Source organism: Gigantopelta aegis, chromosome 15, assembly GCF_016097555.1.
Source record: "Gigantopelta aegis isolate Gae_Host chromosome 15, Gae_host_genome, whole genome shotgun sequence".
Taxonomy (NCBI): Eukaryota; Metazoa; Mollusca; class Gastropoda; order Neomphalida; family Peltospiridae; genus Gigantopelta; species Gigantopelta aegis.
Window position 1 is genome coordinate 23,783,751 of NC_054713.1, and position 21,691 is coordinate 23,805,441.

Genomic DNA, 21,691 nt, shown 5'->3' on the forward strand with positions numbered 1-21,691 from the left:
ATGTTTGAAAGAATTTTTTTTTACATGAATACATATATATATATATATATATTTTTTTTTTTCAGGTTAAAGATGCTGCTGTGCAATTGACCATAAAATGACTGATATAAATGTGACATCCCATGTGAAATAGACAGTGAAATATGTGACTGTTACCAGTTGAACTGGACTGAAATATGTGACTGTCACGTTTCAGTAGGGAGGCATTCTCCACTTTGAAATGTCTTGTGCAATACATTCTCTCAGCATCCGTTCAGCGGCAGAAGAAATATGCCCGCGGAGTCACGGTCAGTGCAGATAAAACTGGAAGAGACGGAACATGGCCAAGATGAGGCGGTCAAGGGAGGTAAATCTGCAGACTTAACCAAGGGAGATAAGTCCGATCCGACTGAACCCTCCGAAGTGGAACCGTCTGTTGCTGGGAGTGAAAATGAGACGAATGATGTGGCTGCGTCCGTCGATGTCAATGGGAAATCGATAAGTCCTGCCAATGTGTTGGAAAATGTTGATGGAAAACCCACTGTTGATGCAACTGATAAGTCAGCTGATGAGGTTTCATCAACATCAACATTTACATCTAATGGAAATTCACAGGTAGCATAATTGTTAAATAAACATAAATAAATAAATAAGGTTGTTTTCTTTTAGACTTTGAAAACCCCATTTAAATGTCAGAATGTGTGTTTCTAAAAACCTAACTTAGGACATACATGTAGACAGCTGTGACTGTTAGCCGCTGACATGACAGGACATTTTACCCTGTATTTAATATTCTGCCTTTAAAGTTCATCACCCTATGCTATGTGGTATGCTGGACAAATAAAGCATAATTAAATTGAGTAAATATTTAATAATCCTAATTTTGCAGTCTGATTATTAATTTAATAGAACTTGCTGTAATGTTTTTATAAATGTCCCTTAATATAAATACATTTTTCTACACTGTTTTGTCATTCCATGCCAAACTTTAAGAAATCTCTATGGGTGATGCCCTCAGATTTCACTGAAAAAATTCTAAAAAATACTAGTAGAATGTAATTGTACAAAATTTCAACTCAAAAATTAATTCACATACATGTGCAAAAAGGAGCATGGCAGCCTTATTTCAACAAACCATATCTCCAAAACTATTAATTATCATTTTAATTCAAGTATTTTGAATTGTGGGCTGAAATTTTGCATAACTCCATTCTAGCACAAGAGATATTATTATTGTGTGTTCAGTTCTCTTACTTAATGTTAAACAGGTCGCGACAACCCAGCAGGCATTGGTTATCCCCCAACCATATCTCCACTTCCTGCAGCAGACGATGTTCCAGTCGCAACTACTACAGCAGCATCAGAGCATCATCAATTCCGTGGACATGACTGCGCGTCTAGCGGAACAGGCCGATGAAGTACACTTGTTTTTATTAAATACTTTTTATTACAGACAATAATTATAACCTCTTGCCTTATAGTGTGATATTTTCTTCTTTAAAACATTAATGTTTCTTCTTGTAAATCCAGTGTGTTTCTGATCATCATAATGTTTATAGTAGCTCAAAATTAATTTTATCTTTTAATTTTTAGATTACTGGATTAATTTTTTACAAAAACAACATTGAGTGGGTACAAGTTTGTTATTTATACTCACATATATTCACTTATAAATGTTTTATAAATACATAAACTAAATTTCATATTTGAATCAGTAAGTATTATTTTCGTGGGATTTTATAATTTTAATGATATTTAAGATCAGTTAACGTTGATTAAAATTAGGCAAAAAATTGAAAGTCACGTCTACTTACGAGCATTTGTGGCCAGCTGTCTGGTATTTATGTCCACAATTCCTGATACTGTGGTTTTCTAAACCAGAATGAAAAAACCCAAACTATGATTCATATCCCAATATGTGGTGATTTTCGTTGTTAGTAAAACAATCAACTTTATTCTCATATTAGCTGTCACAATCAGCTGTTGATCCCTGAAAATGCAATTGTTGTCAAGTGAAAATACTTGCTGAAAACCACTTTTTTAACTCAAAATTCCAAAGTATTTTCGATTAAAAAACATAAAACAAAAGCTAGCATGCTGTCAAGTAAACTGTTTCCTGTATTAAATTTCCGTTTCTGGTGAGTGCCGTGTGTAAAAACGGCGTGAAATATGAATTGGGGAATGCACTGTATACAGTGTACAGTATGTGGCCTGTAGTAGTCAGAAGGTTAATACACACATGAAATTATTGGGAGTTGGCATTAGGATGACCAGAAACACTTTGAATGTACTTACAAATACATGTAGCTTACATCACAGGGGCGGGATTTAGCTTAGGATCGAACCACATCGGTGTTTCGATTCAACTGATTATGGTTTTTCTTGTTCCAACCAGTGCACCACAACTGGTTGAAGGCCATGGTATGTGCTTTTCTGTTTGGTGGAAAGTGCATATAAAAGATTCCTAGCTCCATTAGGAAAAATGTAGCGGGTTTTCTCTGATGACTACAAGTCAGAATTATCAAATGTTTGACATCCAATAGCCAATGATTAATTAATCAATGTGCTCTAGTGGTATCATTAAACAAAACAAAACTATAATTTACTAATTGAAATTGGCCTACAGGAAATAAACACATTCTTGCACCAATATGTGATCCATGGAAAAAACCTTAACTATTAAGGTACCATCACAAACAAAAAGAAGAGAGAAAAGAGTGAAAAGGCTGTTCCTGTGATTGTCATTCTAGTGAGATGAATAGCCCACTACACTGCTACACTGACATCACTCTCACTGAGCCTTAGATTAAACAATCCACACAGCTGAAGGTTGTGGACAGGACAGTGTGCTGGAACTTGTTGTATATAAGCATGAAAATAAAATAGTCTAGTACATGTAGATTAATCTAAAACAAATTTTTATTTATTTTATATTTTTATAAATTAAACAAAAAACTTAAGATAATTAAGAGAAGCAACTGTGGATGCAACTATTAGTGACACTGTTGTGAATTTATGATAGGCAAGACATTATTTTCCACAGAATTCTTGTTTAAATGATGTTTTCTTCTTGTTTTCATCTGGTGTATGGTCAGTCTGGGTAGATCCCCATCCGTGGACCCATTTGCCTATTTCTTGTTCCAACCAGTGTACTAGCAAGAGATCTTTTATATGCACCATCCCACAAACAGGATAACACATATCACAGTCTTTGATATACCACTTGTGATGCACTGATTAGAACGAGAAATAGCTCAATGGACTGCTAGTGATGGTGATCAGTTCCAAACCGACCGCACATCAAGCATGGTGCACTGGTTGGAACAAAACCCTTTATCACTCAGGGGTGGGAATTCTCTTCGGATCAGCTGTCTTCTTCTCATGGAACATTGCGTTTCCTCGCATTTTAATCGTCCTTTCCTCCAAAATGTGTCAGATGGCACAGATTTTAACCTAGGATTTGAAGATATTTCGGGACCCCTCTAGATTTCCTCCTTTTTACAGTTCATCAATTCTCTAGTGGTGTCATTAAACTGTTTAACTTTGTTTTAGGTGCAGCATGGCGAGACGGCGTTCCCACATCGTGAGCCGGGCCAGCAGCATGGCAGCGCGGAGGCGAGCGGGGCGGAAATGTTGTCCGACGACAGCATGGAGTTCGAGGATGGCCTCTTCACCGACGACGAACTCGAGGACATGATGAAACGGAAAAACGATGGGCGAATCAGACACTCAGGTACTCACCGTTAGTGAATCTTTCATGTGTAGAATCAGACACTCAGGTACTCACCGTTAGTGAATCTTTCATGTGTAGAATCAGACACTTGGGTACTCACCGTGAATCTTTCATGTGTAGAATCAGACACTCGGGTACTCACCGTTAGTGAATCTTTCACGTATAGAATCAGACACTCAGGTTCTCACCGTTAGTGAATCTTTCACATATAGAATCAGACACTCGGGTACTCACCGTTAGTGAATCTTTCACATATAGAATCAGACACTCAGGTACTCACCGTTAGTGAATCTTTCACATATAGAATCAGACACTCAGGTTCTCACCGTTAGTGAATCTTTCATGTGTAGAATCAGACACTCGGGTACTCACCGTTAGTGAATCTATGTATAGAATCAGAAACTCAGGTACTCACCGTTAGTGAATCTTTCATGTATAGAATCAGACACTCCGGTACTCACCGTTAGTGAATCTTTCATGTATAGAATCAGACATTCAGGTACTCACTGTTAGTGAATCTTTCATATATAGAATCAGACATTCAGGTACTCACTGTTAGTGAATCTTTCATGTATAGAATCAGACATTCAGGTACTCACTTTTAGTGAATCTTTCATGTGTATAAAACAGTGGGAGAATCAGACATTCAGGTGTTCAGTGTTAGTGAATCTTTCATGTATAGAATCAGACATTCAGGTGTTCAGTGTTAGTGAATCTTTCATGTGTATAAAACAGTGGGAGAATCAGACATTCAGGTACTCACTGTTAGTGAATCTTTCATGTATAGAATCAGACATTCAGGTACTCACCATTAGTGAATCTTTCATGTATAGAATCAGACATTCAGGTATTCAGTGTTAGTGAATCTTTCATGTGTATAAAACAGTGGGAGAATCAGACATTCAGGTACCCACAGTTAGTGAATCTTTCATGTGTATAAAACAGTGGGAGAATCAGACATTCAGGTACTCACTGTTAGTGAATCTTTCATGTGTATAAAACAGTGGGAGAATCAGGTGTTCAGTGTTAGTGAATCTTTCATGTGTATAAAACAGTGGGAGAATCAGACATTCAGATATTCAGTGTTAGTGAATCTTTCATGTGTATAAAACAGTGGGAGAATCAGACATTCAGGTATTCAGTGTTAGTGAATCTTTCATGTGTATAAAACAGTGGGAGAATCAGACATTCAGGTATTCAGTGTTAGTGAATCTTTCATGTGTATAAAACAGTGGGAGAATCAGACATTCAGGTGTTCAGTGTTAGTGAATCTTTCATGTGTATAAAACTTTTAGATCGTTCGCATGTGGCTACGTCAACTGGGTTGGCTAATCCACATGTGGTACGTTGGGTTCAGAATTCAGTGCAGGATTTGTACGTGTACGAATTTCCTGACGGTCCGGTTCAACCGACACCACCAGTTCCGTTGTCTGCTTCGGCTGGGATCAGGGAAACTGCAGCTTTCTTGGGTGCACCTGTGTCTACACCGATGGTCAATCCGGACCTGTCAGATCGGGGTAGAGGTTCCAGGCGTTATCCCTCGACTGCGTGGGCGTTCAGGGTCCGATGGTTTCGGGTCGCCCTCAGGGGCAGACTTGGGGGGGACTATGTTTCTCTTTTTGAGAATTTCATGGCCTGGCTAGGGGAATCGCCTATACCAGTCCCTCCACCGCCGGGGTTTCCAGCGAGACCGGGGTTGGACCAGTTTGCGGATTTGGCCTGTCCGCATCGTCCTGCCCATGCAGTTTCGTTTCCGTTACGGTCAGCACATGGCGCGTCGTTTGAGAAAATTTCTTCTTCGGAAGAGGATTTCCCCCCCGAATCAGTGTGTGGTTCGAGGGAAGGGTCGACACCAGGTTCGGTGCTCGATCAGATTCCCATTTTTGCCGATGGTACGTCAGACGGCGATTATGATTACCAGGCGGTTCTTGATTTTGTACGGGAACAGGTCCAACTGGTGTGCGTGGATGCAATTCCGTCGGAGGAGGCTGTTCAGTCTTACAAGGGTGTTTCGTTTGGAAACCGGCCTTTAGCGACGGATGCTCCACGGCAGGATTTCGACTTGCCATTAGCGCATGAGGCGCATGAATCTCTTGCGGAGATTGACGCTTTGATTGCGGGTAGCGATCGTATTTTGGGGGCGGTGGTGGAAGAGTTTCCGGCAGCGTTAGCTAATGGGAAACTGTTGTCTGCGGCGAAGGTTTTGTTCACGTCTTCGTATAAGACATTGGGAGCTTCCTTCCTTTCACATCCAGCGGTCGTTTCCGCTAGGGTGAAGGCAGACTGCCATCCATCTCCTAATGTCAGTGTGCCACTCACGGATTTAGAGACTTTTCCGACTTCACGCGTTGTGGTTGTCGGGGTTTCCCTCTGAAACCGAGGCTTTTCTAAACGGGTTGCTGAGCTCGTCTCCTCTTCGAATCGCCAGTCTACGGAGAGGGTCTACCAGTGTCACTGGCGCGCTTGGGTTCGTTGGGTGACTGAGAGGGACGTGGATCCCTTGTCACCTACTGTTAATGATTTAGCTGAGTACTTTCTGGCTCTTGTCCAAGAAAGACAGCTGAAGGTTCAAACAGTGAGAAGTCACCGGTCGTCCATTTTCACTACTCTGAGGCAGTGTGGATGTCAAGATTTCTCAACAAATCTTGTGTTGCATGACTTGCTTAAGTCGTTGCAAAACACGGTTGAGAAGCCTTCCATTTTGCCTAAATGGAATGTTTTTCTGGTTCTGCATGCACTCAAAGGCAAGCCCTACGAGCCTTTGAAATTTGCCAGTCTTTGTCATTTGACGTGGAAAACTTTGTTTCTGGTCTCACTAGCGGCTTGCCGTCGTATTAGTGAGATTCATGCTTTTTTGCATGATTTGGTGGATTACAATACGGATGGGTCAGTTACGTTACGTACTGATCCTGTTTTCGTGGCTAAGAACCATGTGCCAGGGGAAGAGTTTCCTCCGGCCATCATTCAGTGTTTATCTCGTACGCTTTCTGCGGATAATTCTGATAGACTTCTTTGTCCGGTGTGGGTTTTAAAATTCTATTTGGAGCGTACTAGAAATCTCTGGCAAAACACTAAGAGACTGTTTATCTCTTTCACGCGCCAACCGGGAGACATTACAAAGAATGCTTTGTCGAGATGGATTGCTGCAACCATCAAACTGGCATATGAGAAGGCAGGTGATCATGTTCTGCGGAATTTCTCCGTTCGACCTCATGAGATTCAGGCGATTTCTGCTTCCCTTAATTTCCATGATTCTTTGGACATTTTCAAGGTCATGAGTGCGGGGATTTGGAAAGGTTGACACACGTTTGACCGGTTTTATTTCCGTGATATGGCTGTTGGTCCGGACGGAACTCGGCAGATTCAATCAGTCATTGCAGGGCAGCAAGTCGTTTCAGTGCGCAGGGCCACGAGTAGGGGGCAACCCTTATTTCGTCCGGTCGCTAGCGGCAGTCTTTCTGGGAGATAGTTCTCCACCTCCTGTTTGGAGAGTGGGGGGGTGGATGGTTGACTATCTGGGGCAGTCGAGTGTCTTTTACCATTACTTGGTGTGCGGGTTTCCTCACCTTGTTAACTTGGTTTACTTTTAATTGGGGTTGTAGTTCTTCAATTTAAAAGTCACTGACATTTTATACCTCGTATGATGTGGGTTGCTTTTTCACTGTATCATTACTTGAGACGAACACTACTGGTTGAATGGGTAAGTCCTCCTTGTTTTCTTACCGCCTCCCTTTAATGTTAAATTCTCGTGCTTTAACGGTGTTATATCACGTCTGTTATAGCATTGTTGTTGTGCTAGTACGGTAAGTTGAATAAGACTATTAGAAAATATGTTTCTAATTTTCATTATTATTCATACTTACCTAGTACTAGCACAACAACCGTTACCTCCCACCCGCCCCGAGGGAGGTCTTTTTTGATTCAGTCATTCCGGACTTTGAATTGATAACGAGGATATATGGTCTACCCGTGCGCGGGTGTAGGTTATACATCCAGCAAGGGGAGATAATTCTGCAGTGGAGGTTATAACTCAGGGTCTTATAGCATTGTTGTTGTGCTAGTACTAGGTAAGTATGAATAATAATGAAAATGAGAAACAAATTTTCTAAATTTATTCAATTATTTCAAACATTTATAAACATATGTATACTGCAGGGAGGGAATAAGTTTCCAAAACCAGATTTATTATTCTTAAATTTGGATTATTGATGAAAAGGTACCCATAACCATAGGTATAATTATTGTATCAATACTAACATATACTGACACACAATGAAAATGCAAAAACAACTTTTCATTGCAAATAACGACAAACTATTAATGAATTGATGGATAATGTAATATGACATTAATGACTGGTATTCATGAGATACAGTCACATGGAAACATGGCCAGTTATCATCAGTAATCGAGTTGCAATCGTAATCGAAAAGTTCAACCCCAGCCCCATATCAAGGTCAGTATCTGGTGTGTCCACCATTGGCCCGTGTGCATGCGTGAAGACGAAGGGGAAAGGATTGGCACAAACATCTCAAATAAGCCACAGGAATGTTCCTCCACTCCTACAACGCCTGTGCAAGCTCAGCGACGTTACATGGTGATGGCTGGCAGTGACGTACACGACGTCCTAACTCATCCCACATGTGTTCAATTGGGTTCAAATCCGGTGAAATGGCGGGCCTGTTCATAACGGTGATACCGGCTTGTTGCAGGAATGCCTGGGTAATTCTTGCAGTATGTGGACGGGCATTGTCTTGTTGAAACAGAAGGGGACCTCCTGATCTTCGGTGACAGCGCAAAAGTGGCTGGAGAACTGGTCTTAGAATAATGTCAACATAACACTGGGCTGTAAGGGCATCGTGGACAATGATGAGATCACTCCTGAAATCACAGTTGATTGCACCCCCATACCATCAGACAACCGCTGCAAAACCGATCACGTTCCCTCACACATCCGTCAGCATACCGTTCATGGAGTCTCCTGTACACACGTGCTCTTCCATCGGCAAAGGAGAATGAAAAACTGGACTCATCTGTGAAAACAATGCTCCGGTAAAAGGCTTGTGGATGATTAGCATTCTGGAGAGCAAACTGTAGTCTCGCAGCACGATGTCGCGGTGTTATGATGTTACCATTGTACAGGCGTCTGCATCTGAGTCCAGCCGTTCTGAGTCTACGGATGACCGTCATCGGATGGATAGGCCTTCCATGATGTCCTATCGTGTTGCTTGCTGTTCACGGAGGTGGTGTCATCGAATCTGCCAATCTTGGCATGGGGTTGTAACGGGACGTTGACCAGGTCACGATCGATCACGGACACTCCCGGTCTGTTGATGACATTCAACAAGTCGTCCAATAGTTGATGGATGGACTCTGAAGGTCCTAGCAACTTGGCTTTGCAAAGTCCCCCCTTGAACCATGCCCAATGCTCGCTCCCTTTGTTCCTCTCTGAGTCGTGGCATTCTTAATGTGACGAGGAATATGACACCGTTATGTGACTTTTATGTGTCCACATACTGGCATTTCACGTGCATTGCATGCAGCATGATTGAGCATGTAGTGAACACATTTCACACCATTTTGTGTGTTTCTGCTAACGAGTGTAACGAGAACAAAACCAGGATTAAAACCCAGACAAAAGTACCAATCAATGGCTTCCTCATAAATTGTTATTTTAAGTCCAATAAATATATTTTTCATTAATCACAACAAAATATTGAAAAATATCTGTTTTGCATTTTTATTGTGTGTTAGTATATATATTTTGTTATATTATTGAAATAAGCCATAATTAGTAATTGCAAACTGTCTGATCACTATTACTTGTGGGGCTTTTTATTGTTTGTAGAACGTATACCATTTAATACCATCCACAAATTAAAATAAAAAATTTTTTTTTTTTAAATCTGTAAATGAAGAAATAAAGAATGAAAGAAAAGAACAAACAAGTAAATAAATAATTAAATTGATATCTGCATACATATACATGTGCACAAGTTGCTCATTGCATTTAATTGTTGACATTCTAAAAATGACTTATCAATGAATCGATTTGCAGTCATGCTTGCTTTGTGCCATATTATAAGGATCCAATTATATCGGTGAAAATTACAAGTATCTTGGTCTGGGTGTGTTTATTTTGGTATCGTTAGAAGCGCCGTGTTTCATAGAACATCTATTAAAATCAGCTTTTGGGAATTTTTATCAGACATATTAATATTTTAAGCTATTTTAAAGGAAAATAAATCAAGGTTTATCGTGATAGACTACTTTCAAATGGGTGTTTGCTCAATTAGTTACGTTATTTGTGGTGTCTGTGAGGGTGAGGATGACTGCCCATGGAATCAAGCTTGATACGACTGGCTGGCTGCCCGTCTGCAGTCGTAACCACTAACAAAAGAAAAGAAAGTTTGCCACTGTACCATTGGTGGACTTTCAAACCTGTGACAAAACGAGATGTTGTCAAGCGTTTCTTAGTTGAATTCAGACCCGTGATAACGCTGTATAAGCATTCAGAGGAACGCAAGTGTTTTATTATAAAAACAAATATATATATATATATATTATTCCTTTTTTACGGCAATGAATTAGGACACAGAACTGGGGCATGGTGCAGCACCCTTTTATATATATTGCTAGCTAGAACACTAGCATTGAAGTGGTTTTATAGTAAACGTAAACACGATAGAGACCATTATGTGAATGTGTGTCTTCATCCCCTGGGTAACATTCATTTGATAATCCAGACGTTATGATCCCCTGTTTCTCAAGGCAAATAATAGTTCTACTGTGAGAGTAGTAGACAATGGGAGATCAGTTCTACTGATTGACCAGTACTGATTCTAACTGGTTTATTAAATAATTATGAGTAATCATGAAAGTAATCGCTGATTACGATTACATTAGCAATGTAATAAATTAGGATTGCGATTACATGACATTCTCAAACAATGTAATCGATTACGATTGCGATTACATGAAAACATGTAATCGATTACGATTACTGATTACAATTACTCCATCTCTTATATATATATATATATATATATATATATATATATATATATATATATATATAATTGGGTACAATTTATCCAATGTATAAGGTCATTATCTATTCATGCTGAAAGAAAATGAATAAAATCTATAGAATTATTATTAGGGCTTTAGCTGGAACGAAACACATGTTAGCAGTTAAGTGAATTTGGTGTGAAAATCTGTAGCCAAATTCAAGTTTCACCCCCAAAAATACAAGTCAAAATACTTCAAAGTGTCATTAAACATCTATTCTATTCGACTTCAATTTTTTTTATTTATTTTACTTTTGAATTAGTTTTCTGGTGATAAAATCATAAAATTCATCTTTAATTCACATTTGCCAATTTATTATTTTCATTCATTAAATTGTTCTGTTTCCTTCATTGTCGTTTTATTAAAATTAACCCTGCATTATATTTACCTTTGGCATTTCAAGCGATGCCAATTTCTGTTGTAGGTGGTCGGAACGTGAACCAGTACGGCCGGGAGTTCACTAACGGGCGGCCGCTGCCCGACCACCTGCGCGTCCAGATCCTTCAGCTGGCCTTACAGGGCATCCGACCGTGTGAGATCAGCAGACAGCTGCAGGTGTCGCACGGCTGTGTCAGCAAGATCCTCAACAGGTAATACATGTTGGAATACTTAATGACATGGTAATACTCACACCATGTCAGTGTGAGTAAGATCCACAACAGGTAATATGTGTTGTAATACTCACGCTCACATGGTAATACACCATGTCAGTGTGAGTAAGATCCTCAACAGGTAATGTGTTGCAAAACTCACTGACATGGTAATACACCATGTCAGTGTGAGTAAGATCGTCAACAGGTAATACGTGTTGTAATACTCACGCTGACATGGTAATACTCACACCATGTCAGTGTCAGTAAGATCGTCAACAGGTAATGTGTTGTAATACCTCATGCACACATGGTAATACTCACACCATTGTCAGTGTCAGTAAGATCCTCAACAGGTAATATGTGTTGTAATACGCACACATGGTAATACTCACACCATGTCAGTTTGAGTAAGATCGTCAACAGGTAATATGTGTTGTAATACTCACGCTCACATGGTAATACTCACACCATGTCTGTGAGTAAGATCTTCAACAGGTAATATGTATTGTAACACCATGGCTTCTCAGTTATAATAATATCACATCTTAAAGTAACGGACCCTAATTTTTAAACACTACAACATATTGTTTTACTATTAAAGCCATTTTTGATAATTTAAAGTAGAAGTACACAATGTACTTATATTTTATTATTTTGAATATTAATTTTCATACACCTAAAATGGTTCTGGTCATCCATTTTTTTGTGTAATACTCCAAAATACATTTGTTTAATGACACCACTAGAGCACATTGATTAATTAATCATTGGCTATTGGATGTCAAACATTTGGTAATTCTAACTCATAGTTATCAGAGGAAACCTGCTACATTTTTCCATTACAGCAAGGGATCTTTTATATGCACTTTCGCACGGACAGGAAAGCACATACCACAGCCTTTGACAGCAGTTGTGGTGCACTGGTTGGAATGTGAAAAATACACCAATCAGTTGAACCAAGGTGGTTCGATCCTGCAAGGCAAGCACCTCAAATGAGCATCCAACTGACTGAGTTAAATCCCCCCTCCCCCTCTTTTATAATTAAAAAAACGCACGTTCTTCTGAGAACTGATGGTTATTGAGACAAGTTCTAGTTATTTTTAGATGGTATTTTCCCATTTAAACATCACAGACTTTAGCTTCTCTCAGAGTCTGTTATAACCGTATCTAAATGTTTGTGGCAGGTTTGTAGGTTAACTAAACTTAGTGTCCATTTTCACAGGCTACAACTAGGGTCTACACCTTTAACATTTATTTATCCTACAACCATTCTTTACCTTAATGCCCTAGTCACATGCCTCAAAGACTGAAAATTAAACCTATTGTCTGAACCAAATTGTTAACAACTACGAAAAATTACTCTCCTACTCTCAAGATTTCTGTCTGGACAAACTTTGGAGGAAATCTAACGGCAATTAAAGGTAGGAGAGTAATTTTTTTTAGTTGTTAACATTTGGTTCGGACAATAGACTCATGCCCTTATTTGCCAAATTTGGGGACTGTCAGTACACTACAAATCTTTGTTACCAGACATTAATTAGGTTTGATTTTAATGTTTTACAATTACGATGTTTTCGACATGACACAAATCACTTTATGAAGTTATTCCGCTTTTAGATGTGAGGATCTCTCTATCTGTGATTGATGAAAATACTGAACACTAGTCAGTATTCCTAAATGTCTGCTATTGTTTGCAGATACCGTAAAACTGGCAGTATTAATCCAGGACAGATTGGTGGCAGTAAGCCGAAGGTGACAACCCCCGATGTTGTTACTAGAGTTCGACAGTACAAAGCCGAGAATCCACAGATGTTTGCGTGGGAAATCCGACACAAGTGAGTACAGTGCTCATATACCATAGTGTGTTGAATTCCTCATTTGAGGAAATAAAGTACAAGATGCATTGTCAGAAGTGAGGATTAGAAAAAAAATGTTTCTCAGTCAGTAAATCAGTGGCTCCAAGTAAAATAGCATAAGTCATGCACAAACAAAATGATCAGATCAAACCGGCCTCGGCAATGTCGTAGTTAAGCCATCAGACATAAGGCTGGTAGGTACTGGGTTCACAGCCCAGTACTGGCTCCCACCCAAAGTGAGTTTTAATGACTCGATGGGTAGGTGTAAGACCACTACACCCTCTTCTCTCTCACTAACCACTAACAACTAACCCATTGTCCTGGACAGACAGCTCAGATAGCTGAGGTGTGTGCCCAGGACATCGTGCCTGAACCTTAATTGGATATAAGCATGAAAATAAGTTGAAATGAAATGTATGGATGATCAGATGTGCAATGTATGGAGACCTACACAGAAATGGTGCTTCTCTTCCCAACCAAGTCTCAAAGTGGCATGGTTGTAGACATTGAGCTTTTCTCTCTCTCTCTGTTTCAGGCTCATACAAGATGGTATTTGCACTGAGAAAAGCATTCCCAGCATTAGCTCCATCAACCGCATCATCCGTGACAAGGCCATGCTGCATCGGCGAGGCTTCAACTGCAGCTTTGATGACGAGGTCAGTTCACAGATTGAAAAACCTCTCAGTTTTATTCCTCAGCTTCAGGTTTTATTGTCAGTAGGGGGTGGAGGTCAGTTCACAGATTGAAAAACCTTGTTTTATTCCTCAGCTTCAGGTTTTATTGTCAGTAGGGGGTGGAGGTCAGTTCACAGATTTAAAAACCTTGTTTTATTCCTCAGCTTCAGGTTTTTTTGTCAGTAGGGGTCGGAGGTCAGTTCACAGATTTAAAAACCTCTCAGTTTTATTCCTCAGCTTCAGGTTTTATTGTCAGTAGGGGGTGGAGGTCAGTTCACAGATTTAAAAACCTCTGTTTTATTCCTCAGCTTCAGGTTTTATTTTATTGTCAGTAGGGGTCGGAGGTCAGTTCACAGATTTAAAAACCTTGTTTTATTCCTCAGCTTCAGGTTTTATTGTCAGTAGGGGGTGGAGGTCAGTTCACAGATTGAAAAACCTCTTCAGTTTTATTCCACAGCTTCAGGTTTTGTTGGGACGAGACATTGCCCAGTGGTAAAGTGTCGCTTGATGCACGATCAGTCTGGGATTGATCCCTGTCAGTGGGCCCATTGGGTTATTTTTCGCTCTATCCACTGCACCATGGCTGGTTATCAAAGGCCATGGTATGTGCTATCCTGTCTGTGGGATGGTTTTTATAAAAGATCTCTTGCTACTAATGGAAAAATATAGAGGGATTTCTCTCTAAGACTATATGTCGAAATTACCAAATGTTTGACATGCAATAACTGATGATTAATAAATCAATGTGCTCTAGTGGTGTTGTTAAACAAAACAAACAAACTTTTTATTGCCAGCAGGAAACTGTTCCTGTCCGTGGTCTTTGACAAGATGGGGATGGTTGGATTTAGCTCGGTTGAGTGCTCACTTAAATTGCTTGCGTTGCAGGATCGAACCACCTCGGTGGATCCCCTCAGCTGATTGTTTTTTTTCTCATTCCAACCAGTGCACCACAACTGGTTAAAGGCTGTTGTATGTGCTTTCCTGTCTGTGGGAAAGTGCACATAAAAGATCCCTTTCTGCATTAGGAAAAATGTACCGGGTTTCCTCTGATGACTACATGTCAGAATTTCCAAATGTTTGACATCCAGTAGCCGATGATTAATTAGTCAATGTGCTCTAGTGGTGTCGTTAAACAAAACAAACTTTCTTGAATTTTGCTTACATTGATTTATCATCTTGATCACATTGAACTATATTTCTAGTTGAATATAAACAATTTTTAGATGAACATGTTATGGATGCAACTATCAGTACACTAAATATGTTTATCGTAGGCAAGACATTTTATTCTGCGGAATTGTTATTAAAATAGCACTGGTTTCAACAAAATCTTTTAAATTCAACACAGAATTAATTTTAAAATACTTAAAATACTATTCAAAATTTAAAAATATACTTACCCTGATATTTGTATTGTAAGTACTTTTCCACACAGCTCTTTACACTGGATTTTTATAATTGTATAAATAATATTTCCATATACTTACCTTTTATGACACCCAGCTGATGTGTATTTTTGTGCTGGGGTGTCATTAAACATTAATTCATTCATTGAAGAATAATGTTTGCATATACATGTAGGGTACATGTAAGGGAGCAGGTTGACTCGCCCCAAAACTAACTTGTCCCCTACCAAATCGCCCCACACTGATTAGTCAACTCATATCATGACCCTTTTAGTAATTAAATATACCAATATTTTAAGGAATAATGTGTATTAAATATTATTGAATATGCACACTAGTCAGAGTCCAAAAGCCTTGCCTGATCATTCCTTTATGGATATATTGGACAAACTCACACACGTTGTTAAGATAGGCTTGACAATTCATTGTAATTAATTATTGGATCTCCCCAATATAAAACCATTTTAATAGCGGAGTTTCACTGTAATATTAATAAATAACATGACACCAAAGTTGTAGACGTTCATTTTTAATTTCTTCACAATGATTTATGGACAGTAATGTTTGGGGCAAGTTGTCCAAACACTGGGGCGAGTTGACCAGACACTGGGGTGAGTTGGGTTTGGGGCGAGTTGACTAGAATTCCATGTAAGTTGGTGATGTTAACCTACCTGTACTGTGTGTCTGTCTTCAGACGGCGATTAGCGAGGATTACACAATGGATCCGGAGGCGATGCAGCAGCTGATGGCTCAGATGAGTGCCGCAGGGACCCTCCCACGCTTGACGGGCAGTCCCAAGGACTGCAAGGAAGAAAGTGCCGGCAGCCAGCGGTCCAGCTGTGCTGGGTTTGTCTCTCACTCTGCGGATGGACTGCCGTCCGCATCCAGGTCTCCACACTCCCCACCAGCAGACACCACGTCACCGTCAGCATTGTCACAGTCAGCATCGGCGTTACCTACAGTATCAGCAACCACAGCCACAGCATCTATTGCAGCAACACCTCCAGTGTCTTTGCCTGTGTACGCAGCAGCAGTAGCAGTAGCATCACAGCCTGCTGCAGATGTGGATGTGACGGCACATCGATTGGAGCAGTTAGCCTATCTAAGTCATTTACAGTCGCAAGCTATGAGTGCAGAGAATTGTGTGAGTGAGAAACTTAGCTTGTCCAGTGTGGAATCTGTCTCAGGTAGTCGGTCATCCCCAAACAAGGATTCGGAGCTTGTCTGTAGGAAGGAAGAAATTAAGAAATCTCCAGACTCGTCGTCTAAAGGTTACAATGGGAAAGGCAGGCTTCAGGCTGTCATTTCGCAGCTGTCCCTGGCACAGGAAGGACCTGTCATAGATGGGGCTCCAGTGTCTAGTTCCACAAAGGATTGCGATAGCACGGCTTCGGTGGAAAACAGTGGTAAGCAGGATGGGCTGTCAGCATCTGTCGGTGTCAGTGGGAACCTAAGTCCAGCCAACATAGCGGAGACTTTGATGAGTTTATCCCGTCAGCCGGACATCTCTGCATTGTCCCCAGTCTCATCACATCCCGTCAGTGTGTCATCCACATCCGCTGGTTCCAAGTCGCGGGCCTCTCCCGGCAAACAGTCCACCAAATCATCACCTCACTCGCTTGGTGCGGCCAAGTTTAAGGTCTCACGCCATCACATTAAGAAGGAATTACCCATGGATGGGCAGATAAATGTGCGTCCCGTTAGTGCTAAACGTTTTGTGTCGTCCCCACACATACCACCAGCTAGTGCTGTTGTGAACACGTTTCCCATGGCTTATGACAAGATACCAAGTGTTTACGACTACACACTGCCAGATCGCGGTCTGGGAAGTGCAACAGCTGCAGCAGCGGCAGCAGTGACGGCAGCGGCTGCAGTTAGGTTCCAGTCGATGCCACCATCTGGGGTGATGATGGGTTATTTCCCCTTAGCCTCTCCGGGCTGGACAATGCCCAGTCCACTTATTGCTGGGACAGAGGCAGGGGAAATTTCCACCGGTGGCCCATTAGATTTATCATCTGGAAAAGAGTTACTGTCAGTTAACTCAAGTGTTGTTCCGTCTGACTCTTCTAACGCCCTTGGTCAAAAGTCTGCAGCTGAAAAAGAAATAGAAAGGCCGATAGCTAAAAACTGTGAACCTATGAAAGAAAAAAGCAGGCAAAAAACTAAAATGACTTCCCGAGAGGAAACTAATGTGCCATCGACTAAACCAAAGTATGCGAAAAATGTTTTGCTCTTTGGGGAACAGGAGATAGAGATCATCGCAGTGGAGAAGAACAAATGGATTGTTCGTAATGAGTCAGAACTGTACAGCCTTGCACAAAAAGAGTGCGGGAAGCATGTGAATGATTCTCCTCACTTTGTTAAACAGTCTGTCACCGAGGAGAGCCGACCAAACTCTTACCTGAATCATAGTCACAGTGCAGAACAATCTTCCCCGCATGACGACAACCGCTCTACCCAGTCATCACCATCTAACAGCCAGCCCGCGTCATCAGCTTTACTCCGGATGTGTCCAAACAATACAAAAGGCATTCCAATCCCAGTGGTGTCTGGTATAGTACCTGACGATGATGTCGTCTCAAACAAGCGATTGTCAGAGGGTGTCATCTCAAACAAGCGATTGTCAGATGGTGCCGTCTCAAACAAGCGTTTGTCGGAGGGGTCACTCTCATTTGTGTCCAGTGCTAAAGTGGCTAAGCAGGATGAGCAGACTGAGTGTGCGGTGGATCCCGTGCCCGACTGTAAGCTTGGTGAGCGGTCGTCTGTGGTGAATGCGGGCTGCCTGGCCTCACAGACACCTGCCTTGATTCCTATCGCTGGCCGCATTATACCTGCTTTAGACAGTTCCGTCGAAGAGTCACAGGACTTGGCTGTGGTCAGTGAAAACCAAGTTCATCAAAAATGTCCTGTCCTTCAAAAAATGCTTAAGAATGCATGTACATGAAGATAACCTGATTCTGTCATCTTCATTATAGAGTCTTATGTAATGCATTACAAAAATGACAGATTAAAAAAAAGTTGTGTTCTAGGCTAGAATTTACCAAGTTCACCATGCCTCCCACGAATCCTGATTCAGAGTTTACGGTTTCCCGTATTTGTTTGTAGGGAATATTGCTTCACACAGCTCATGTTTGTAGATGATCATAACCATGTCTTTTAAGTTGTAAAATCATGATGTGTTTTTATCAGCTGTCAAAATGTTGATTAATGCAGTTCAATGTGTTTTTTACGACACTTCCTTTCAGTATCTTAGTGTTGTGGAATATAATATTTTAATTACATTCATTATTGTGAGATTTGTCAACTATCATAATGTATCCATGATTACATTTCTGTTTTTTAAATCCAATTGAAATCCAGTGTTAATATTGTGATACAGATGTATGTGGTTTAAGATACTGCCATCAGTTATACTGAAAACTATGTTTATGTCTTAGTACAATGTTTTTTTTATTGGTTTCGTTTGTGTATTTTTTATTCTTAGCTTCTCGTCTCTGCAGTGTGTTTCATGAATGGTTACTGAATAACTTTTTAAACAGTTGCCAACTAGAAATAGTTTTCTGTATATGTTGTTTTGGGGTTTTTTTGTGTTGGTTACACCAGGTTCCTCCACTATGTGTACTTTTTATTATATTAGGTTTATCATCATTGTCATTTAGCACAAAAAAAAAGGAATTGTCTATTTAAAAATTATTTGTTTAACATACCTGTTTAGCATATTATCTGAAGCATTGGATGCAGTTATTCATTATATTTTATAAATTCAAAGTGAAGTTCATGATTGATATTATGATCAGATGGTAAACACTGAAATTATGAACGGATGGTAAACACTAAAATTATGAACAGATGGTAAACACTGAAATTATGATCAGATGGTAAACACTGAAATTATGAACGGATGGTAAACACCAAAATAAATGACGGATGTAACCATTCATGAAATACTAGTAATAGTTTATTATATAATTAAAGGTTCTGTCTGTTCTAATGAAAATTATTATCATTTTAATAGATGTACATACCCCAGTCTTGAATCAACACTTAGCACAGTTACATTTTACATTTAATATCAATTTATTTTTCATGATATTGTAAAACTAAAACTTACTAGTAAAGATATTGTTTAAGGTTGAAACACACCTGAGCTATTTGTTGAGAACAGTGGAATAATGGTTAGTGGTTAGTGATAATGAGATCACTGAGCTGTTTAAACCCTTATTGGGATGCCAACTAAAGTCCATGTTTTTTAAACTATCTTAGCACTGCGAAATCATAAAACCACTGGGGACTTTGACGTGTGTTGTACATGTAGTTGCGTCATAGTATCCAGCGGTTTTACAATATCGTAGTGCTAAGATAACTTTGAAAATATAAGGCTGATGGGTTAATGACTATACCACCAGCGTTGAGCTGACCAAAGTGACTGGACGGCTATTTGAGTTACCAATATGATTTTAAGTTTCTTATTTTAAAAATAAATTGACTAAATTTTACATTGAACAAAAACAAAATGAAAGTTTTTATTATTATTATTATTATTATGATTGCTGGTTAAACAAATTAAATTATACGCATCTGATGCTACATGTATGTGTGTACATGTAGTATCAAAACAAAACAAAAAAGACTGGAAAGGGGGGCGGGGGGGTCTGTAACTTAAAGCAAATCCCATTGCATTATTCTCTCCTTTGAAAACTTGACAATCATTTGCAGTTATATATAATCTACTTAGGTGAGGTTATTTTTAGTTACATGTGAACATACCCTATTTACCAGCCATTGAGCCATGTTATGTGTGTGATCAGTTAGGTGAAAAGCTTACTAGTAAAGATATATTTACTTTTTTCTTAAAGATAACATTCTAAAGTGTGATTGTCACAGTATGTATGTAAGTTTACTATGTGACTATATTCAAGGTAATAATTTCCAATTTTAAAAATAAATGATATTCTACTCAATATTTCCATATTTCTAAGACAGGATCTTTAATTATTAGTTAGTATTTCTTTGATGTGTAGTGTGTGCCCGGTAATCAGAAATCCAAACTAGCAGGAAATTAAATATATCTGCTTATTTGTACCTATACAATATATTTACTACTTTAACTGACCGTCAATCAACAGTATTCCTTTGATCTACAGAAAGCCAAATACACAATCATCTGTTTATATCACTGTCATATTACATGTAGATCTAGGTTGTTTGTTACGCTGTTATTTTTATCACTTTAATTCCTTTAACATTTAGTGCTTTTGGACAATCTGCATGCAGTTTTACCCATTTTTAATTTTATTTTAGCATATAATAGAATTAGTGGGATAAAATTTTAAATTGTAATTTTGTAATTGTTAATTTGACGTAATTATTTGTTTATTAAAAGACATATATGATTCTGAATAGTCTGATCAGTAACATATTTTAAAACCAGGGCCATAGCTAGGGGTTTTTTTTTGGGGGGGGGGTAAATACTCATTCTTTTTCTGCAATCCCGGCCATGTCAGATGGGTAGTCCAGTATTGTGGACAAAGTCCACCGTCTGCCTTAGTGATGTCGCCGGTCCCCACAGCTTCAGTAAATACAAATACTGGTTATTGATATTGACGTTTTAATTATGTAACCTCCCTGAAATGGCTTCAAAATGGTATTCAGAGCTTTTAGATTTCAAATTCTCCTGTGGGGCATACCCCCGGACCCCTAGTGTCTTGCACTCTCCATGCTCGTTCGTTCCAAACATTTATCTGCTCCCATACCCCCGGACCCCTAGTGTCTTGCACTCTCCATGCTCGTTCGTTCCAAACATTTATCTGCTCCCATACCCCCGGACCCCTAGTGTCTTGCACTCTCCATGCTCGTTCGTTCCAAACATTTATCTGCTCCCATACCCCCGGACCCCTAGTGTCTTGCACTCTCCATGCTCGTTCGTTCCAAACATTTATCTGCTCCCATACCCCCGGACCCCTAGTGTCTTGCACTCTCCATGCTCGTTCGTTCCAAACATTTATCTGCTCCCATACCCCTGGACCCCTAGTGTCTTGCACTCTCCATGCTCGTTCGTTCCAAACATTTATCTGCTCCCATACCCCCGGACCCCTAGTGTCTTGCACTCTCCATGCTCGTTCGTTCCAAACATTTATCTGCTCCCATACCCCTGGACCCCTAGTGTCTTGCACTCTCCATGCTCATTCGTTCCAAACATTTATCTGCTCCCATACACAAAAAATCCTAGCTATGGCCCTAAAAACAAATATTTATAATACATGCTGTCTATAACTTTAAGCATTTCATGTTAGAAACACGATCCATAACTCTAAATATACATGTGAGAAATATTTCAGATTGGCAAAGACCCTAACTCAGAACATACGAGAAAAAAAAT

The 21,691-nt window shown here is 39.8% G+C and overlaps 1 protein-coding gene across 2 annotated transcripts; it reads left to right on the forward strand.

The window, feature by feature from the left end:
• The first annotated feature begins 71 nt into the window (after positions 1 to 71).
• On the forward strand, positions 72 to 21,146 carry LOC121390474. Of its 2 annotated transcripts, none has more exons than XM_041522298.1 (7): positions 72 to 594; positions 1,248 to 1,397; positions 3,532 to 3,712; positions 11,187 to 11,373; positions 13,074 to 13,211; positions 13,768 to 13,888; positions 16,007 to 21,146. In XM_041522298.1, the coding sequence occupies exons 1-7, from the start codon at positions 271 to 273 to the stop codon at positions 18,254 to 18,256; spliced, it is 3,351 nt and encodes a 1,116-aa protein (XP_041378232.1). In that variant the 5' UTR covers positions 72 to 270; the 3' UTR covers positions 18,257 to 21,146. The 2 variants fall into 2 exon arrangements, with proteins under 2 accessions (XP_041378232.1, XP_041378233.1); XM_041522299.1 differs by having other exon boundaries at positions 11,208 to 11,373.
• Positions 21,147 to 21,691: the final 545 nt, after the last annotated feature.

Excerpts from the sequence above, each read along its gene's own strand:
- LOC121390474 (XM_041522298.1), top strand. The coding sequence starts at position 271 with ATGCCCGCGGAGTCACGGTCAGTGCAGATAAAACTGGAAGAGACGGAA. Across the intron at positions 595-1,247 it reads CATCTAATGGAAATTCACAG|GTCGCGACAACCCAGCAGGC; the intron begins GTAGCATAATTG and ends AATGTTAAACAG. Across the intron at positions 13,889-16,006 it reads ACTGCAGCTTTGATGACGAG|ACGGCGATTAGCGAGGATTA; the intron begins GTCAGTTCACAG and ends GTCTGTCTTCAG.